Below are 21,953 nucleotides of genomic sequence, written 5' to 3'. Positions count from 1 at the left end.
ACTTGGGTATATATGTACAATAATACAGTATGTCGTGAGTGTGTCTTGTACAAGGGTTTATGCTAAGGTTTGGGTATCCCTGAATATACTATAAAACTAATATTCTAAGATTCCAATCAGTGTATCATATAATTTGATGGGAACCTAGTAAAATGACTTTTCAGGTACATTTTACCTGCTTACCACCCTCAACAAAAACACAGCTTGTATATCCTGATTTAATTCCAATTTAAGAAATAATAGTTGTCAACAGACTTGATACCCTATCAGATCTAAAAGTCCAGTCAGACTTTATTTCTGCCTTAGGTACAGTTTTAGGGACCATTGCTTCTGAATTACCTATCATTTTGTTTGGTACAATTGCACACTGTGAGATACTTGACTTTGAAATCTTGTACAGAAGCCACTGGTATGTGTGCAGTCACAGACAAGGAAGGAACTTGTCTGAGGTTCAGTCAATTTAAAAATGGCAATTTCCTGCAAGGGTTTATGGGAATACCCATAGTGATGACATCATTCTTACCCTCATATCTTGATATTATCACATGTCTATAAGTATTATGGTGTAGGGGGTTTAGATGTATAGGAAGAATCAACAATTGAGATTCAATTGAAAATATAATTCAACTCTCATGACCTTTGACTTTGTTCGTTGTCATGGTAACACATTGCCAGGGTTTGTCAAATTATATTATGACCTGAACAGGAACAGCATACATTATAATTGGAGAATTAGAGTTGATATCAAATGAGATTTTGACTTTAATTATACAGAGAAAGTAATTAACATTTCATAGTATGTACTTTTTAAAAAATATTTTGTTAATATAGTAACATTTCATGTCATTTTTTTAAAAATAGTTTCATTAAAAATGTTAATTCATTCATTTTGGTACCTAAACACTACTTACTGACAACATATGAATAACAAGAGATTAACTTTTTAAGAAAAATGTGATGGTACATTTTATTGTTTTTTGGTTCAAATAAAGAAAATGCTAACTCGATGCCTGCTGTCTTTTCAAGTAAAAAAAAACTTATAATAGGTATCTTGCAAACATCCTGAATGTTGTGCCATGGGAAATATGATGGCACAACGATGCAAAGAATTGAAATGACACAGTATAGGAACTTGCAAACCCGCCATCTTGAATACATAATGAATGTTGCATCATGGGAAATATGATGGCACAACGATACAAAGAATTGAAATGACACAGTATAGGAACTTACAAATCTGCCATCTTGAATATAATGAATGATGCATCATGAGAAATATGATGATTAATATGAAACAGTATTGTAAACAATCTTGTTACATTGTTTGTAAACACAAATAACGTAGTCATGGTTACCCTGACCATTGTAGGAGATTTATTCTACTGATGTTCCAGATTAGATATTACGATAACTACAGATAATCCCATAGTCCTTTGTGTCTGAGCATGCTCAGTCTGGACTGCAAGTTCCCTGTTGGTTCACACCAATAATATATGATGGTAATTTAAATGAACATGATTAGTTCTCTTTTGTAATTAACTAAAATTTGAAGAAGAAGAAATTAATTGCTTGGATATGTTATGGCGAGAAACTAGGTCCTTTCCAATGCTCTCTTCCCAAACGAGATGGTGAAACTATTCCCATGGCTTCTAAAAACTTTGTATATGAAGGCAAATCAAATAATGTGTCAATGGGGTACATTTGGGTCAGTCTGTACGACCATTGGTCATTCTGTCTGTCATTATAAATGATAAATACAGTGATATTTACTGGTTTGTAGTTAAGGATGAAGGCTAGGTTTTTGCGTTCCATCTACTTCCGCAACCTGATATTTGAAAAAAATTCTCTTGAGAGGTTGTAGGTTGTCTTCATTATTTTTTATTTCTAAAAGCAAATTTGGTAACAATGTTGATGAAGCTTAGAAGATCAAGAATCACATACAAGGAAAACACCCCACACACCAATGAAATGAGGAACAATGTCAATGTGTGAAGACTCTGGAGTTGTGACATACATACATACATACATACATACATACATACATACATACACACATACATACACACATACATACATACATACATACATACATACATACATACATACATACACATACATACATACATACATACATACACACATACATACATACATACATACATACACATACATACATACATACATACATACACACACACATACATACACACACACATACATACATACATACATACATACATACATACATACATGCATGCATGCATACATACATACATACATACATACATACATACAAACATACATACACACACACACACACATACATACATACATACATTCATACATACATACATACATACATACATACATACATACACACACACACACACACACACACACACATACATACATACATACATACATACATACATACATACATACATACATACATACATACATACATACATACATACATACATACATACATACATACATACATACATACATACATGTACATACACGTGAATCCAAAAAGTACAAGAAATTGGATTTTGGCTGTATAGACCTGAAGATGGGTACAGCTGGTTGGGTGTTTCACCAGATGGCATCGTTGACAATGAAACAGTCATAGAAATAAAATGCCCATTTTCAGGCGGAAAATTTTATCCATATAAAAACATACCAGTCATGTACATTCAACAAATACAACTGCTTGTAACAAACACTAACCAGTGCCCGTGTTGGTCACCCCAAAAGACAAAACATATAAAGCACACAAAGAGAGTACACTTTTAATAAAGAACTCTTCATTTAGAATTCCACAAATTACAAAATTTGAATACTTTTAATAATGAATTGTGTAACCATAACACCACTAACGACATTAACATCAGGTATCTTTTATTTGGGGATTGAATTCAACTTCTTTATAGCACCAGTAAAATTAATTTTGAGCTGAATTGACCAAAACTATTTCTGTATTTGGGGAGGTGAAGATCATTTCGTTCTTGTTGCATCGTGACATGAGAATGACTAATTCTGGACAAAAAATTTGAAAAGTGTGGCCGATCGTTTTATAACATCGTGCACAAAAATAAGACAGTCGTGACGTGGAGCACACGACACACAGACGGAAGTTCTTCAGCAGACGATCGAGAACGTACACGTGTTCTTGTTCTTGACAGGTTACAAACAGCTCAGTTAGCACAAACGAGGAACATAAAAAATTCCGACAACAGGTTCAGTAGCTGACAGTACTACAGTTCAAGAAACAGGTAAGACAAGTTAAAATACAGGCTAAAAACTCTGTTTACACGCGTCTTGTCAGAATGCCACCTCGCGATCGGAACATGAGCTGACAGGTGGCCTGCTGTACTGTTATAATGGTAAAATAATAGAGGTGTCAGTCACTTGCACTGCAGTAGGTGACTGGTGACAATGGGTGGAAATTACATCAAATGAAAGTGGGTTGTAGTATGCATTAAATTAATTGGCCATGGTGAATAAACTAATTAATCGAACAGTTAATCAATTTATTAACATTTCAATCAATCAGCGCATGTGTGTATATAAGAGTGAGTGAGTGAGTGAGTGAGACGAGACGAAAACAGACAGGGAGAGTGTATGTGTGAGGGGAGACAAGGTGACTGTGTCAGACGAAAGAGGGAGAGAGCAATAGGAAGACTATCGTAAAAGAGAAACCATGACAGTTTAATAAACACATTGATTTGGTGATAATGGACAAGGGAGAGGTCAAGTGTCGCGCTTGTGATACGCTGATTGACCGGCTATCTGTGCAGTTTATCGATGTATTGGGTTTAAATGGGGAAGTACTCACTCGCACTGCTGTTACAATAATCAGGTTTAAATGCATGTTGACTTCATTTCTGAGTTCATATTAAGGGAAATTGCCAAAATATCCTGAATGGAATTAATCTAGCTCTGAGACTCGTAACACTCGTTCTTTCATGAAACATATCTTACATATTTTACAACCATCAATAGAATCAACCTGTGTTATGGATTACAATTTGTATCTATACTTCTTAATGCAGTGATTACCACTGTCTGCAACGAAGACATGGCCGTCATTTGTTACAGCGACCCCATGCGGATCGTTTAATTTATCGTACTGACTTGGGATTGAACGAATGATATCACCAGCGTAGTTGAGAACAAACATTCGATGAGGAGTTGATGCAACATCCACTGCGATTATGCGTTTATCCTTGTTTATCCCGACGCCATTAATCCGTACATTCTTGTTATCTCGTAGGGTACTGATATTACTTATGAGATCGCCATCTTGACTGAATACCTTCACACCGCCAGGACCATCTCCAACAACGATGTCACCATTGTTACCTGTGGCAACAAAGCTAGGGAATTCCAAGTCTCCCTCACTGCCGATTTCTCGCAGGAATTTCCCGTTTTCCTGAAAAACAAAGACACGGTTTGCCCAGCGATCTGCTACAAGTAAGTGTCCTTTCTGATTCACCGTTATACCGTAGGGATAACTGAAACCAGGGTGAGTTAATTTTCCAATTCTCTTACCCTCGTGGTAGATAGGTATATCCTTCTTGTCATCCTGCACGACAATCACACTGCCATTGGGCAGAACTGCTGCAGAAATCGGCATATCGTACATTGTAAATTGCGATTTAAGGGCGCCCTCATCATTGAAAATTTTAATTCTTTTGTTTTTGTAATCAGCTACGAGTAAATTGTTTGTGCTCGTCAGTATGATGTCCCGAGGTTCATTAAAATTATTTTCTCCTTTACCCCTGCGTCCGAATTTGGCGATAGGTCGATTACGAGTGTCTGTGACTATGAAATCCAGCGAATATGCTTCTATTGGAAAATTTGTCACGTTCATATTCATGTTGTATTTTCCTTCTTTCATTGGTCGAAACTTCACCGTGTACGTATTGTTTTGACTTTTGACGACGTTAGATTTTTGTATGTCGCCATCTTGATAAGTAATTGTGAAGTTCATTTCAAGAGGATCGTGTTGTCGATCGGTGTTAATAAGTTGGGATGCTATCAATGTTGGTTTTATGGTTGAAATACAGTCGTCATTAACAGAGGCGTTGCAAAGTGTGACAACCCAAGTCACGTTAAAGGTTACATCCGATGTGGGATACCCAAGAAATCCAAGATTCATGTAGGCAAATGCTACCAGAATACTAAGAAGAGCGAACGCTCCAGATATCAGTCTAAAGTAACGGACCCCGAATGACGTGCCTTCTGGTGTTGTCTGTTCTATGACGCCAGGTGGTTGAACTGGTCCGATTTCCTCTGGCACTTCGCCTTCGCCTTCGGTCTCAGTATCTGGCGCGTCTGCATTTTCACGAACATCACCAGCATTGAGGTGTATCCTTACACGTTCTAAAAAGTTATCCAAAGCCTTCTGTTCCAACTCGATCACCTTACGGGGCCCTGCGTCTGGCAATGCTCGTTGTTCGACATCGACTTCCTTAGATAATTTGTCGATGTCTTTAGCTTTTCGTAGTAAGTACATCTCATTCTGCAACGCTGCCTGTGCATCCCGGGAAATCACTTTTGTGTATGCATGTAATCGTTTACAATCACCTTTCGCTACTTGCAGTTTCTGCCATATCTTTTCGTGTTGTTCTTCAAACTTCTGTGTAATTGCCTGCCTCTGGTCAGTTTCCACTGACGCTTCTTCTAAATATTGATGTAATACTTGTTTTTTCCCATCCAATTCCATTAAAATATCTCCAACCTCTGTCAACTGCTCATCAAGATGTTTCTTTCGTGTTTCAGCTACCTCTAGGTAACCCTTCACCAATGGGGTATATTTCTTAGTTGCATCTTGTAAGTTAATTTGTATATGCAGGTCATCATCTCCATGGTGATGAGGGTAGCATTTCGCACATATCGGAACTTGACATTGAGGACCATCACAGAAGTGAGTGATGTACTCGTGGGACTTCTCTACGTTGCACTTCCTCGAACGAAAAATAAGAGAACGCCGGATATCTTCGCCTTGGATGTTCAATTCTGTCCTCCCAATTATCTTATGCTGGTCCAGTTCTTCGCTCTTAGTATGCTCATCACTGCAGAGCTGGCAAAGGAAAGTACCGCAGTCAAAACAGTAATCAATGGCCGCATCTTGTCCACCCTGTTTACACTTCTCACAAGGTATCAGCGACTCCTCTTTCACTCTCTTCTTTGTTTTGAAATAATCCAGTAATCCCTGGACGGTTAAATTGTTGGAAAAGCCATCAGCGCCGTTTGGGGGCGCTGTTGTTTCCCGTCGACATGTAGGACACTCAAATTCGGCATGGTTTTGGATGTGGTTATTGAGACAGTCTTTGCAGAACGAATGTGAGCATGGTAAAGTTTTAGGCTTTCTCTCGTCGTCTCCGTACGGTTCGAAACAAATTGTACAGCTTAGGAAGTCATCTTTGAACTCTTCTCGCCTTATATGGTAGTATTCTCGCTCGGAGTCGGATGACATGATTGTTGCAGATAGGAACTGAAAAGAAAAAACAGACGTGACAGTTACTGTACATATAGACTTGCTCAAATATCCGGGCTTTTTTTCGTTTCTGTATTTGAATAGAATGTTTTTAAATACAAGTGTGTTCTTTCGTGTGATATAATGATCTGAGTGGGTGATTGCAAAAACAGTGATGTGAACGCTTATAACCCTCCTTAGGGGGCTACTAGTACATAGGATAAATTCAACAAAACATATACAAACAGTTAAAGACATTTTTCTGTACATAGCAAAATATGAATTCAATAACTCAAAATATTTGAAGATATCGTGAGACTAAAACATTCTAAGTTACTGATAAAGGATTATATTAATTATCAGACATCTACAAACGTTGTTATTGTACAGAAATGACTAAACTAAACTGAACTCCACTCCACTCCACTCCACTCCACGCCACCCAACCCAACACAACCCAACCCAACCCAACCCAACCCAACCCAACCCAACCCAACCCAGCCCAGCCCAACCCAACACAACACAACCCAACCCAACCCAACCCAACCCAACCCAACCCAACTCAACTCAACTCAACTCAACCCAGCCCAGCCCAACCCAACCCAGCCCAACCCAACCCAACCCAACCCAGCCCAACCCAACCCAACCCAACCCAACCCAACCCAACCCAACCCAACTCAACTCAACTCAACCCAACCCAACCCAACCCAACCCAACCCAACCCAACCCAACCCAACTCAACCCAACTCAATTCAACTCAACCCAACCCAACCCAACCCAACCCAACCCAACTCAATTCAACTCAACCCAACCCAACCCAACCCAACCCAACCCAACCCAGCCCAACCCAACCCAACACAACCCAACCCAACCCAACCCAACCCAACCCAACCCAACCCAGCCCAACCCCGCAACCCAACTCAATTCAACTCAATTCAACTAATACCACAAAAACATCAATCGGAATCACAACGAAAACGTGAAATTTAATTCAACTCTAAATGCAATAACGCTCAAGTACTGTCCACATTAATTGCCCCGATACCTTTCCCTCCTCCCCTTACCTAGTCATCTGATATACAAGTTTTGCCCATTGAAATACTGTCTTTTTCCCATGCCACTGACAATGCTAACCAATCCCCTCCCACTAAAAGTACGAACAGCTTGCACAGATAGCTTCGTTGACGGCGTAGCTGACAAAGTTAGTCCGTACCCTGACCTTTGAAAGACTTGATAAATTGTAGTCTGACAGCCGCCATTAAGTCAAATTGGTCAACGTCCAATCCAGAGTTCACCGAACAATTAAAATCTCGCGTTGCCTTTGACTATGTCTTCATTAAAACTATTACACCTGTGATTTTTGTCATAGTCATCCTTTGGGTGTAATAATAATTTGCAATAAATGTCCTTTTTTGCTCCTCTATAAACCCCGACGGCGTGTTTTCATTGACTGGTCTATCTTCGTATGTCTCTACCTGTGCCCGAAACTGAAGTTGAACGTTTACATGCCATGTGTCGTATATACAACCTATGAAATATTCATATAGCCTGTTACCATGACGATTTTGACGACTCCATCAACTTTTGTGAAAGGGGTATCTTTGCAGAGAGAGAGAGAGAGAGAGAGAGAGAGAGAGAGAGAGAGAGAGAGAGAGAGAGAGAGAGAGAGAGAGAGAGAGAGAGAGAGAGAGAGAGAGAGAGAGAGAGAGAGAGAGAGAGAGAGAGGGGGAGACAGGAAGGCAGACTAGACGGACAGATGGTTCATGAGACAAACAGACAAATGAAAGAAATGAGATGAGCAGGGCAGAAGGTTGTTTAATTTATGTAACCAAAGTATATTTGGAGAATAATGTGCTGAAATCTAAGTACTCCCTGACCATGTTACATTTATGTATTTCAATCTTAGCTGTTCATTGCATTACATGCATTGTTTGAATATCTTTATCATCTGCTAGTTATAGGAATCGTAGATTTTTTTGTCATATTTATGATAAAAACGAGTCAACAACAAAGACAATATTTTCGTTGCATAGAAACGTTGATATTGATATTCTGTCTTGTTTAATAGTGTTGATATATAGATATATATTTTCTAACTAGACAGTCAATGAAACAAAATGTATTACTCTTTTTAACTCTCATAAAAGGCACATACTTAATATGGCATTAGCAACTTTCATATATTTTTCTTTGCCGTTCACTTATTTTTTTGCTTGTTTATTTTTTGTTTAGCGTAAACATTACCGGGAAACCAGGATTCACCATAGGTAAGTAGACAATAACAGTGTTTGCACTGACTTGCTACAAATGAGTGACTGGGTGATTGTCGACCGACAGTACGTGTGTTTTAACCACGGTGCATGTACAACAATTTCCATGGCAACGCGATTTTAGTTAACGTTGTAATTTCATGTATACTAGCTCTTCCTAACAATGTACCAATTCTTACATAATACACGTTTACCCCAAAACATGCAAGAGGGTACGTATGCCTATTGAGAGAATTAAAAGCGTGACCGGATCAAAGTGTGTCTACCTGTCAGACACCTTGGGGGTTATTTAAGGATATATACCAAGTCTAAAAAATGGCGACTGCGCAATTGATAAGCTCCCATTTATAAGCAAGGATTTGTAGTCCATGGGACAATGAGATTCTATTTATTACTAATGGTCGTATATCACGAATTCTTAAACTATCATAAAATACAAGATGGCGGCTGTAATACTGATGACTCGACTGTACTGCAATGTAAACTAATGGTGATCATGGTCAGTTCGACACAGCGATGTCAATAGAAACATAATGTAGTGATGTTACTGTTTGTAGCAATAACAATATATAAACGCGACTGTGTTTGAGTGACGTTAATCGTGAACATTGAAATACTTACCAATTTTATTCAGGTGTGTACATCAAGTAGGGTGTCTTATGAAGCAGACGAATTGCACATCGTATCACATCAGTACGAATGGCGAACATCGGATCACTCACACCACAATTCATTACGTGCGCAGCGCACGTATACATAGTCGTATACAAATAGAAACCATGTCAACTTTTGACCCCTGTCAAGCTAACACCCGACACACGAACGTGGGAATAAATAGATAAAAGAACCAAAATTGTCGTCAAAATTTGAAAAGTTAACATGGTCGATTCTTATTAAAAGTATTTAATATTTCACTTCTGTTGCTAGCTATGTAATGAATATCCAAACCTTGCAGATATTGCGAAAGATTAATAACTGTAAAATATTGGTCTATGTTGATTTTCCAAGTAGGATGCCATAATAAAATTGTTTTGTAATTTAAATATTCAAAATAAACACCCAATCCTCATCCATATGGCCACTTTAAGATTTCAATAAGTGTAATAACATATACCAGCCAGAAATAGCATTTAGAAAGGAATCGGATATCGAGTAAATTTGGAAATACTTGAATGGCTTTAGAACATTTAATAAAATAATTCCGTTCCATCAAAACATATAAACCCCCTCAAGTCTTTATCTACCGCTAAAGTTTATATTTCTAAACTTCCGAGCGTGATTCTAAATCGTAAATTGTAAGGTTTCCCAAAAGTTTTAATAAACAAATATATCATGCTATCCACGTACAATACAATACAATACAATACAAGACAATACAGTACAGTACAGTACAGTGCAGTGCAGTGCAGTGCAGTGCAGTACAGTACAGTACAGTACAGTACAGTACAGTACAGTACAGTACAGTACAATACAATACAATACAATACAATACAATACAATACAATACAATACAATACAATACAATACAATACAATACAATGAAACTTTATTGGTCCTTTTCAGAAAATTGATGCCAGCAGGAAAAAAACAATTCTACACATGTGTTTCAGAGCTCAAAAGTGGCTTGAATACATACAGGTATGTATTTATTTAATTACATTTATAGGATCCGCAGAGGGCGCCCTTCACGGGTTCAGTTAATTAACGCAAGAGGAAACAAAACTGTAGTAGATACGCCGCGTCATATCGTGCGCGGTTCTTTCCACCACGCCATTTCTTACATACATTTACAGATGAGAAACCAGAGTGACTAGTGCAATGAAACCCCCCCCCCCCCGTGACTCTAACCTATAGCAAGCAATACTGCACATCTCATTTTTTGAATTTCTTTTTCGTGAAAGTAAATTTGTTGTGATAATTAAATTGACAGATGTACACTCTATCAGTGCATGTATTTGGTTTTATGTAATTTGTAACAAAAACATCGTGCCGGACCTCTGTAGTCACTCTGGTTTGGTAGTAATATATAATAACTGAAGCAATATCGAGAGCTTTCCTCTCAACTAAAATAATGGAAATCAGTAAAGTATTGACTATATTTCGTCAAACTTCAAATTCATTTGTAATGGATGCAAATGTGTTTGTGACAACTTGCAATGTTCACAGTACATGCTACGTAAATTTGTCAATGGTATTCAAGAAATAGGCCATTCCACACTGCAAATAGGAAATTGAGAATACAGCGCCCTCACTCAGCTTGTGGTTATCATCACCTCCTAGTACCGTTCTTATGAGCTTTGTTCCTTGGTATTCTGTAGAAGTGTAAATCAGGGCTGTATTTCGTATTGTTCATACATCAAGGAAAGCAGCAGTGCTCTATGATGAACTGAGTAACCTGTAACATGAATACCCCCAAGGTACACACAGACAGGAAGAAGAGCGCCACCATGGCAAATTTTGGAAAGGCCTATTGGTCTGTTCGTAGAGCACAAACAAATTATTGATGGTGTTAAATTAATTAACATCTGTCACGTGCACATTCACGGTTTCTATCAATCACCACAACTTGTCAACTCACTACCATTATAAAACACACACACGTCTATTTGAACCCGTTCAAAAAAATGAAAAAACTGGGGATTTATATACCCTGGTCGTTCTACGTCACGACAGCACGTGTCTACGTCACTAGTTTTGCGGTGCTCGAAATACAAACAACAGTAAAAATCGCAAATATTGTTCTAGACTTTTCATATATTATATTTGCGTAGCATTCCACAATAATTCAGCCATAAAACCCTTGTGATATAAGATTTTGTCACTATGTGTCTGAGATATGTGCTATAAGCTACCCCCTCCCCCAAAGATCACTCGTATTTTCCCTAGCTGTAAAATATCGGGCAATAATAATATCTAAAGGTTCTAAAACTGCATGGTTTACTCCCCTCAGCGTCTTTTGATGACTAGACACTTCCTCACTAGATTACTGCATTCGTAATACTTTTTATAAAAATAGGAAACTGTCATTTGAAATTTTCACATTCCTGTTACGCCTTCTGGCATAGAAAAATTCGTAGACACCTCAACATTTGCTTGAAGAAACCCTACACCGTATTATTTTCACAATAATATTTGTAGACTGGTGTAGATTTTCTAAAACATATCATTGTATGCTAACTGTGCTGTACCATTCAAAATTTCTGTTACTGATGTATCGGCAATTTCCCAATCAGTGTATAGCATACCTATGGGGAGAGAGAGAGGGAGGGAGAGAGAGAGAGAGAGAGAGAGAGAGAGAGAGAGAGAGAGAGAGAGAGAGAGAGAGAGAGAGAGAGAGAGAGAGAGAGAGAGAGAGAGAGAGAGAGAGAGAGAGAGAGAGTTAATTTATTATGAATAAATTAATGCTCGTTGGATCACTTCGTATGGGAGTAATAACAAGTTTTCGGCTGTCCATTTATCATAAACTCAATCTCTATCCTTACGTCAGGTTGGTATAATAACATCACTGGTTTTTGTATCATGACCAAGGGTTCATATAATACCGACGAGTAACATTTCATGATCACCTGTTCAGGTCGTCAGACTTTGTCAAACTAGAGTTTATTACTGGCTCTACCATGGTGGCGTGGTGGAGATGACATATGATCATAGAGAAGATGTAATTGGTATTTCCTCTCGCCCCCCCCCCCCGTTCCTGTCCATGGTATTGCCCTTTGTGATTATCTTCAGTTGTGGAGAGATTAACTCTGTCTATGTGACACGTGTAGGAAGTAGGAAAAGAATTGAAAATATATCTTACCTGCTACACAAGCTGTCATAAAACATGTGATTGTGCCAGCTACGAGTGCTCTTGTTGCTATGGAAGCCAAATCAGTCTTTCTAGAGGGCGCCAATGGTGTCATACCACCTAACTGGATACCAATACTACTGAAGTTGTCAAATCCACAAAGGACGTAAGTAGCAATGACCTCTGACCTCGGCTACACAACGGAGAAAAAGTCAAACTGTTACAATCGCTATATATGCCACAATGCAGTTGGACCAGTATCTTGGGTTTATCACTATTAACGTCTTATCTCAGTCTTTACTTTTTCCTCTTACCTGCCAACTTAAAGTCGATATCTCTCACTTACATCCCAACTCCCCTGTCTGCCTGCCTAGGGCCAATCTGTATGTCTGTCTGTCCATATGTATGCCCATTTGTATATGTCTGAATGCCCCACTGACCGTCTATAGTTATGTGACTGACTGACTGACTGACTGACTGTCTGTCTGTCTGTCTGTCTGTCTGTCTGTCTGTCTGTCTGACTGTCTGTCTGTCTGTCTGTCTGTCTGGCTGTCTGTCTGTCTGTCTGCCTCTCTGCCTGCCTGTCTGTCTATCTATCTACAGATGTCGGCCAATCTATATGTTTCTCTGTTTATATATCTATCTGTCGATCTATTGAAGGTGCTTTGTAGAATATTATTATGATGATTGGTATTCACACCTACCGATATTTGCGGATCAATACCATTCTCTCTGTTGTTTATCAGCTCTGCTAACTTTTCATAAGCGACAAATTCGTTGAGGAAAAGCTTGATGCCAATGAGTCCGGCGATTATTCGACAATCTTCCCATTCAACACCAAGTAGAAATGCAACAGGGGCGAAGAGATAGGATACAATTAACTGTGTGGAACAAAGAAATTAATTATCAATTCCACTGATGCAAAACTGTCTATGATTACATTTTTACCATGGTCGTTCTACGTCACAACAACTCTCGCTTACGTCACAGGTTTTGCGGTGCTCGAAATGAGTCAAAACGTTCCCAATCACCATTATATTTCCCGATTTTATATTTGTTCTTCTTTCAGTCGGAAATAATTGTGACCTAAGGGGTTTTCACTACTCGTAATGACAAGGCCCTTTAAGATCACGAGTATTTTCTTAGTTGAACGAAGACAAATATAAGCAATTCGGGAAAAATAGTGGATCTAATTATGCACAATTTCTCCAATTCGAGAATTATTCGAGATATCTCACCTCAAAACTCAACTGTGGTACTCCTACCATCCAACCAATCCAACCAAGGAAAGCATTGAATAACTCTAACATGGCGATGAAAGCTATTAAGTTGGCGGCAATATTGGCCACTAACGGTACTGCCTGACACGCTCCATTGGCTGCTGCTTCTAGAAAGTTCTTCTCCTCCCTAGGTACAGAAACACACTAAAATAATATCAAATGTAATAATGTAAACAAAAATGACCTCTCATTTCCAAACCTAAACCACTACCACGCGCCGTAACATATTTTTCTCGAAAGTGTTGCCGCAAAGAGGACAGTTATTATTTACGACAAGTAGATTTACGACAATAAGTATATATTTATGTAATCGTTGCTTTAAACCTTATAATACCTTACTCAGTGTACGTGAATATGAATATTTGTAGGTCTAACTCTGCTGGTTACTGGTGGTGGAGGAGGGGGTATCTTAAAACTTATTTATACTGATGTTTGAGGGCGCCCCGTCACGGCGTACCTCACAGACTAACTGGGACCCTTTCTACAGAAAAAAAAACCCAACACACTGCACTAGTCGCAACTGAATCGATTTTTTGAAACTCTTTAGTTAAATATAATAACTTACTCGTAATATCATACACCATAATGAATGCACATATTCAAAAATATATTTGATGTGTAGCTGTACACATAATATGAATCATGAATGAATCCATGAATCCAATTGAATTCAACTCAAAATTTGGTAACACAATATGATCACAATTTCAACCTGAATTAGTCTATCTGCTAGACCTCGGATGTTCTTCCGATACAATACGACACACGACCGAACATCGCTATCGAGGATGGCAAAGCCCTCACTGCTAACTTCGTTCGCTTATGGTATCGGAAAGAAGGCCCGAACGTCTAGCAGCAAGACTACCTGTGAATATACTACGTCTAGATAAAATAGACCTCTAATTTACATAGACAGTGCTTAATTATTGGTATTTTAACAATTTTCAGTGAATATATTGTTAAGGTGTCTTCTAGTAGTCTGAGAATGTTTTTTTCCTGACGACAGGATACGTCAACTTACGGTTTCTGAATCTTTTTGACAACATCTGCTTGGTCCATGGCTTTATCAAATCTCGTCTCTGGGTAAAACAGTTTCGAGATCCCCAAAGCTGCTGGTGCCGATATGACAGAAGCCGAAACAAGATGCGAAGCGCTAACACCAAATGCAATGTATGCACCTAATACACTACCAGCAATAGTAGCAAAACCACCAACCATCACAGCATGAAGTTCAGATTTAGTCATGTCTTTGAGGAAAGGTTTGATGAGAAGAGGAGCCTCGGTCTGAAATTAAGAAAAAAAAACCACTCAAACAATGAGGTATACGTAGAAGAACAAAACCTACGGAAAGAAAAACAAATATGCAAAAACAAACAAACGTGCATACATACATACATACATACATACATACATACATACATACATACATACATACATACATACATACATACATACATACATACATACATACATATACATCTTAAATACATGAATTTTGGTTCTATAACTTGCCTGTCCGATGAAGATGTTGCCCGTGGCATTAACCGATTCACTTACCTGTCCGATGAAGATGTTACCAGCAGCATTAAGTGATTCACTTGGAGTTGTTGCCATAGTTTTCTCAAAACACCATGCTATTTTGATAATAACCCACTGCATAACACCCAGGTAATAACAGATTGATATAAAACAGGCAAAATAGATGACTACGGGGAGAACCTGGTGAGATAACAGACACAGATGTTAAAACAGTAGCGCCACCAACGACGAATATTTCCATCTACGTAGCGATTACCTTTCTAGTTATTTCATACCTACCGAGAACGCGAAAAAATGGTCTTTGAAGCTTTCACCAAATACAAATTCAGCTCCGTAATCCGAGAAATTCAAAAATTTCATGATAAAATCTCCCAACCATTGGAATAACTTATAACCGACATATGTACGCAGGATAAACAGCGCCAACAGAAACTGTAGTGCTAGACCCCATAGTACAGGGCGCCATTTAACCTGTAAGTAGCAAGATAAATAGGTCAGAATTCGAAAGCCGGACACATGTATTCGAAATATTGATGTGGAAGAGCATAAAATAGAAAATATGTATGTATGCATGTATGTATGTATGTATGTATGTATGTATGTATGTATGTATGTATGTATGTATGTATGTATATGTATGTATCCTCTCTCTCGATCCCCTCCCTCCCTCCGTCACTCACTCACTCACTCACTCACTCACTCACTCACTCACTCACTCACTCACTCACTCACTCATTCACTCCCTACGGCCCCTCTCTCTCTCTCTCTATCTCTCTCTCTCTCTCTCTCTCTCTCTCTCTCTCTCTCTCTCTCTCTCTCTCTCTCTCTCTCTCTCTCTCTCTCTCTTTAATAATTAACGTTGTACTTACTGCAGCGGGATATTTAGAGAAGCAAAACGCAAATGTCACAAAGACACATGCCCCAATGGCTGACATTAATTGCGGAGGATAATCCCTGGCTTCAAGAATCAGGAACACAACCAGTGCAACTACAATTATGATATATGTCGGCCTAGACAAAATAGAACAAAGTATCATCTTCATTGTACGTAATATTGACTATCTGGTTAAAGTGACAGAGGTTGGTGGCAGCCTTATGTCCCAGCCGGGATCAGGAGTAGTAGTAGTAGTAGTAGTAGTAGTAGTAGTAGTAGTAGTAGTAGTAGTAGTAGTAGTAGTAGTAGTAGTAGTAGTAGTAGTAGTAGTAGTAGTGGTGGTGGTGGTGGTGGTGGTGGTGGTGGTGGTGTAGGTAGAAGTAGTGGTAGTACAGTAGTAATAGTAGTAGTATTTGTTGCTGTTGTTGTTGTTGTTGTTGTGGTGGTGGTGGTGGTGGTGGTGGTGGTGGTGGTGTTCACTATCCAGTAACTTTAATACCGTTTCTGGTGATATAACAATGTATTAATTTTTATTCGTATCCCATTTCTATTTTGTGCTATTCTAGCTCGCTGTATCCTCCACTAGCGAGGATGTCGTTGGCACATTTTGTCGACAGGTAGGGTTTAAGGGGAGGACCACTCACCATTTTATGATGTACCAATATTTACCCAAAACGCCACAACATGGTGAGAGACAACGTTCCCATATTTGTTCACCAAAACGATCACGAATGACAGCGTAGATCCAATAGGTTAAAGCGAGTACGGTGAAAATGAAGAGAGCGAGTGCATTGTAGAAATTGTAATAACATGCGTAGATGAAGTATGCGCAGTAACATAAAATACAGATCGTCCATATTGTCCATTTGATTTGGTCTCCATATCTACCGCACAATGCATAGAACTCTAAAATGTAGTCGCCTACTTTCTACAGAAAGACAAACAAATAAGGAATGGGAAATGTGGCATGAGTATTCCCACACTGTACTTTTTTTCTAGAACTTTTCCTTGCCAGGACAGTACAATATAATATTAATATCGTTACTTTACATGAGAACGGTAAATTGGTCAGGGATGCGACGTTTCTATCTACTGGGGACTTGATCACAATAAGATTTATTTATTCAGCGTTAATGTCTTGGAAAGTGGCTGTATAATAGGCCCGTAGCAGAAGGATCAAAACGTCGCATTCGTTTCTAATTTACCGTTCCAAAGTACATTGTATCTCTATTGTGTCCTATTGATTTGGGAACCATGAACTATAAATTCTCCCTTTTTACTTGCCACACATTTATCGCATACACCATTTGTCGTCGCCGAAACTACCACCACATATTTGTTTAATCTGTGACAGAGTCAGGTGCAGCCAACGAATCCATTTTCTGAATTCATTCGAAAAGGTAGCCCCCTCCCAAAATATAAATAAATACCCCCCCCCCCACACACACACACTGAAAGCTTGTTTTGCTTCGTCAGCTCATAAACCCTCCTTCTCAGACAATGCTATAGCTACAATGTGATGGGTAGATAAGGGCATCATTTCAAAAACGCCAACTAACAACAAATGTTCTATTTCAAGTTCAGTTTTCACTAGGCATCAGTCCATCGAACATAACAATAAACCGTGCATAAAGGTCAGTAATTTTACATTTTGTTATTTCTTAGTATCAACATGATCGAGTGGGCTTTCAACTTGCAGACTGTACTCGAAAGTCGATAAATGCGAAATGCTGATATACTAGTATATCTCAGACGACTATTTTCTATATTGGTCTGAGTATATACTTTAAGATGCATGCAATAATGTTCAATATAATTTAAAAAAAAAAAGATATACAATAAATTATACAACCGTGTCAACTTTAAATTCACAAATAAAAAGAGAAAAAAAACCCTAACCTTGGAACATCCTGTTCCCTCATAAATATCAGGTTCTACATCATCTTCGTAAACATCTCCATTTGGTGTTTCCATGGCAACAGAGGGTGTGTGTTCGTCTGGAGGTAGTTTATTCATTTCCAAGGAAGTGTATTGACCGTCATCCTGAAAAGTTTATATAATTAATTAGTTTGTTAACTTCATTATTGTTAATACCACCACCACCATCACAACCACCACCATCACCACCACCACCACCACAATCACAACAAAATGACAAAACAATAAAATCATCATCATCATCATCTTTGTCGTCGTCGTCGTCGTCGTCGTCGTCACCACCACCACCACCACCACCACCACCAACAACAACAACAACAACAACAACAACAACAACAACAACAACACCACCACTACAACTGTCATCGTCAATCAGCTGACAGAACGTATTTATTTTGATACACCTTTGCGTCAATCCATCTACAGACATTGACGACTACACTCAGTAAAGACCTGAAATGTTGTCAGTCAATAAAGTCTGAGAGACGTGGTTTGTTTGCAAAGACATCCTGTGTTGACCATAAATTTATCTAAATAAACAAAGCTTGATAAGGTTTTTTCCCGAGGATAGCACAGCCACTGCGAAGTACTCTTCAAAATGTTACAATAATTGTATTGATTTTGGTGTCAGTCGATACAAACTTGTTTGTGTTGCAATATGTTTAGACATGTACAGAATGTATACTGTCAGCATAGTTCGATTGAGTGGCTAGTAAACAAAGTTGCATGGCCACTCAATCATTGTCAGGTCAGAGGTCACTTGGGCAGAAAGGTGGACCTAGACTCAGATAAATATATATAATTGTTTGAACATACAACTAATGATCTATATGAAGTCCTTAAAGTTGACGTAGTCTACATGTTCTAACATGAAACGGATAAAATACATTATATTAGAGAGGATTCTTCGTTCTTTTTTGTCAAATATTTCACAACTGTACACCAATATTCAAAATCATGATGCTTCCATCAATGTGCGCGTAACGATTTGACCGTGATATTATTTACATTTTACGGACATTCACACGTGGTCGTATCGTACCCCTGCATGGTAACCGTGATATGAATGGGTGTGGTGCATGGCTCTCCACGACTATCGCGGTATGCACAACATGATGATGGAGTCCAATGCGACTCACGAATCATTTCGGACTCAAAAATGCAGAGAAAAAACGTCTTTTATGTGTTCTGTGATGAATGCATTCCTGACCAGAGAAACAGTGATGCTAAACCTGTACATACGATTACACACATGCAAAAAATATCTCTATGTAGGGCACGTCGTTTCCCACCAAAACTGTATACATCTTCTTGTTTGTTGAACTTTGTCCTGAGGCGCCACATGTGTTCATAGCTAGACTCACCTCAGATGTTTTGTTGGTGAGGACACCAATATCGATGACGTCATCAGGTGAATTCATCTTCTCAGCTTCTGTCTTCTCAGTGTCAAGTTCATTGTTAGTGTTCTGTGTCGTCATCGTGTTGTCCTTCTGCTAAATCTCGCTCATTAATGACCCTGTATTACGTGCATGTGAGCATCCACTAGATAATGCCACAATAAAACAAATATACGGTCACATGACTCTCTGATATATACTGCCATCAATGTCAGACACTCAATGTAGATGTCACAGTAATCAATCAATACTCGTATCTATAACGAACCATGGGCAAGGATATGAGGTGGTATGAAGCACAGTACACGTAGAAGGTGGTTATTCAATTAATGTTTACTGAGGAAGGGGTTGTGAAGTAAAGTTTACTGAGGATGGGGTTGTGAAGTAAAGTTTACTGAGGATGGGGTTGTGAGGTAAAGTTTACTGAGGAGGGGGTTGTGAAGTAAAGTTTATTGGAGATGGGGTTGTGAAGTTTGCTGAGGAGGGGGTTGTGAAGTAAAGTTTATTGAGGAGGGGGTTGTGAAGTAAAGTTTACTGAGGAGGAGTTGTGAAGTACAGTATCCAGGTTCAATGTCAGGGTCAAAGTGACACCCTCCCCGACCTATCATCAAGTACAGACTATATTTTTTCAAAGTTATTCCGATCTTAGTAGAATCACACACATGTATTTAAACCTCAATCACTTTATTTTACTATACTGGGTATCACCATTAAATCTGTTGGTACGTTCGACAGTCAAAATTGGCGATAGTATGTGCCAGAAGTAGGCCACATCTAATTATTGTAGCAGGTGACAATAAATAATTATGTATCGATAACACGTGGTTGATAACGCAATGAAATACTGAAAATGTTTATTTAGATAGGCTATCAATAGTAACCACAATATTATAGATAAGAAAAATACTTAAAGACCCATAATTCAATCCCATTTTTTATTATTGCCATAAAAATTATATTAGAAGGGTCTTTCCTTCAGGACCAACCTTTTTCTAGAACTTTGACCATTAGCTCTTTATCTCAGCGAAATGTTGAAATCGTAATCTGACATGGTCCCGTTTAACATGAAGATGAAAACTGCACCACTTGATTTTTGTATCAACTTAGATTTGGTACACAATGCGGGTGGTCAAAGGTGGGATACAGTAAACATATCCGTGTGACATAAATTTTATGTCATAAACCTCATGGTATGAACTAACATCTGTACTTCACAAAAGATTGCCTTGATACAGTGAACAAACACATTCTGTATGCAAATGAAGGCAAAATGTAGGCCGACAAGGCTTACGTTTGGTACGTGTATCTGTTTCGAAGAATTTAATATTGTCAGGTTTTTATACAGCGCTTTCCTACTCTGCTCAAAGCTTTTTTGCAATTATTATCACTGACATGGACCTATATCGGCACAATGCCCTCATAATTCCTCAACATCTGTTTTATTTTCTTTGATTGGCAGTGCATCGTCTGAGGTCAAAGAATATTTTCCATTGATTATTATCTGTCTGACTGTCTGTCTCTGGTCTGTGTCTCTGTTCATCTGTGTGTGTGTCTCTCTCTCCCTCTCTATGTGTCTATCTCTCTCTGTTGTCTCTGTCTCGATCTCTGTGTCTTTGTCTCTGTGCATATATCTCTCTGTCTCTGTCTATCTATCTCTCTGTGTCTGTCTGTCTGTCTGTCTGTCTGTCTGTCTGTCTGTCTGTCTGTCTGTCTGTCTGTCTGTCTGTCTGTCTGTCTGTCTGTCTGTCTGTCTGTCTGTCTCTCTGTCTGTCTGTCTCTCTCTCTCTATCTATCTCTCTCTCTCTGTCTCTCTCTCTCTCCTCACTTCTTTTAATCTGCGTATCTTTTTCTTTCCTTCCTAAATGATAACACCTTATCAATGATATGATAGACTGTTGACGAACATGACCAATGTCACGTTAGTCCACATCCCATACATCCATGGCATAGGATTGTTGGCGCCTCGATGTAGAGTTCTATGTAACTTGACCTTATGAACCGCAAATAGATGTACAAGATAATGTTTAATGATACAGGAATTTTGAGTGGAAGCGACGTTCATCTGACGTGTCACGATCATCCATCCATCATGTTATATCAAGGCCAATGATACTAAGTTCTCAGTCAACGTCTTGTAATAGGGTGCGGAGGATGTATAGATGTCCTTATGTACCCTCCCGCTGGTGGTGAAGGATATCTGCCCTCCCTCACTCCCACTGGGTTGCAACTTGCCTACCAGCCCACTGCCCATCCAATTGTGAACTTACCCCCCCCCCCCCCCACCAGGGAAACGTTTGTGCTTTCCACTGTACCAGCACTTCATTTTGACGTACACAATTCCATGATTTCCCCTCCCATTGTATCAAAATCAGGACTTCCTCGCC

The 21,953-nt window shown here is 38.8% G+C and overlaps 2 protein-coding genes across 2 annotated transcripts; both read right to left on the bottom strand.

The window, feature by feature from the left end:
- Window positions 1-4,024: 4,024 nt before the first annotated feature.
- On the bottom strand, window positions 4,025-6,484 carry LOC144452720 (E3 ubiquitin-protein ligase TRIM71-like). Its single transcript, XM_078143865.1, has one exon. The coding sequence runs from the start codon at window positions 6,482-6,484 to the stop codon at window positions 4,025-4,027; it is 2,460 nt and encodes an 819-aa protein (XP_077999991.1).
- A 5,423-nt stretch (window positions 6,485-11,907) lies between these two features.
- On the bottom strand, window positions 11,908-19,650 carry LOC144452719 (solute carrier family 28 member 3-like). Its single transcript, XM_078143864.1, has 11 exons — window positions 19,537-19,650; window positions 18,134-18,277; window positions 16,879-17,162; window positions 16,230-16,371; window positions 15,640-15,831; window positions 15,379-15,540; window positions 14,843-15,105; window positions 13,780-13,948; window positions 13,246-13,422; window positions 12,554-12,734; window positions 11,908-11,999 (listed from the first exon to the last, which is right to left on the bottom strand). Exons 1-11 carry the CDS (start codon window positions 19,648-19,650, stop codon window positions 11,908-11,910), a joined length of 1,920 nt encoding a protein of 639 aa, XP_077999990.1.
- Window positions 19,651-21,953: the final 2,303 nt, after the last annotated feature.

The sequence above is a fragment of the Glandiceps talaboti genome, chromosome 23 (genome assembly GCF_964340395.1).
Source record: "Glandiceps talaboti chromosome 23, keGlaTala1.1, whole genome shotgun sequence".
NCBI classification, from domain to species: Eukaryota; Metazoa; Hemichordata; class Enteropneusta; family Spengelidae; genus Glandiceps; species Glandiceps talaboti.
Note: the sequence above shows the minus strand (reverse complement) of the source record. Positions and strands in the feature narration are given on the sequence as shown.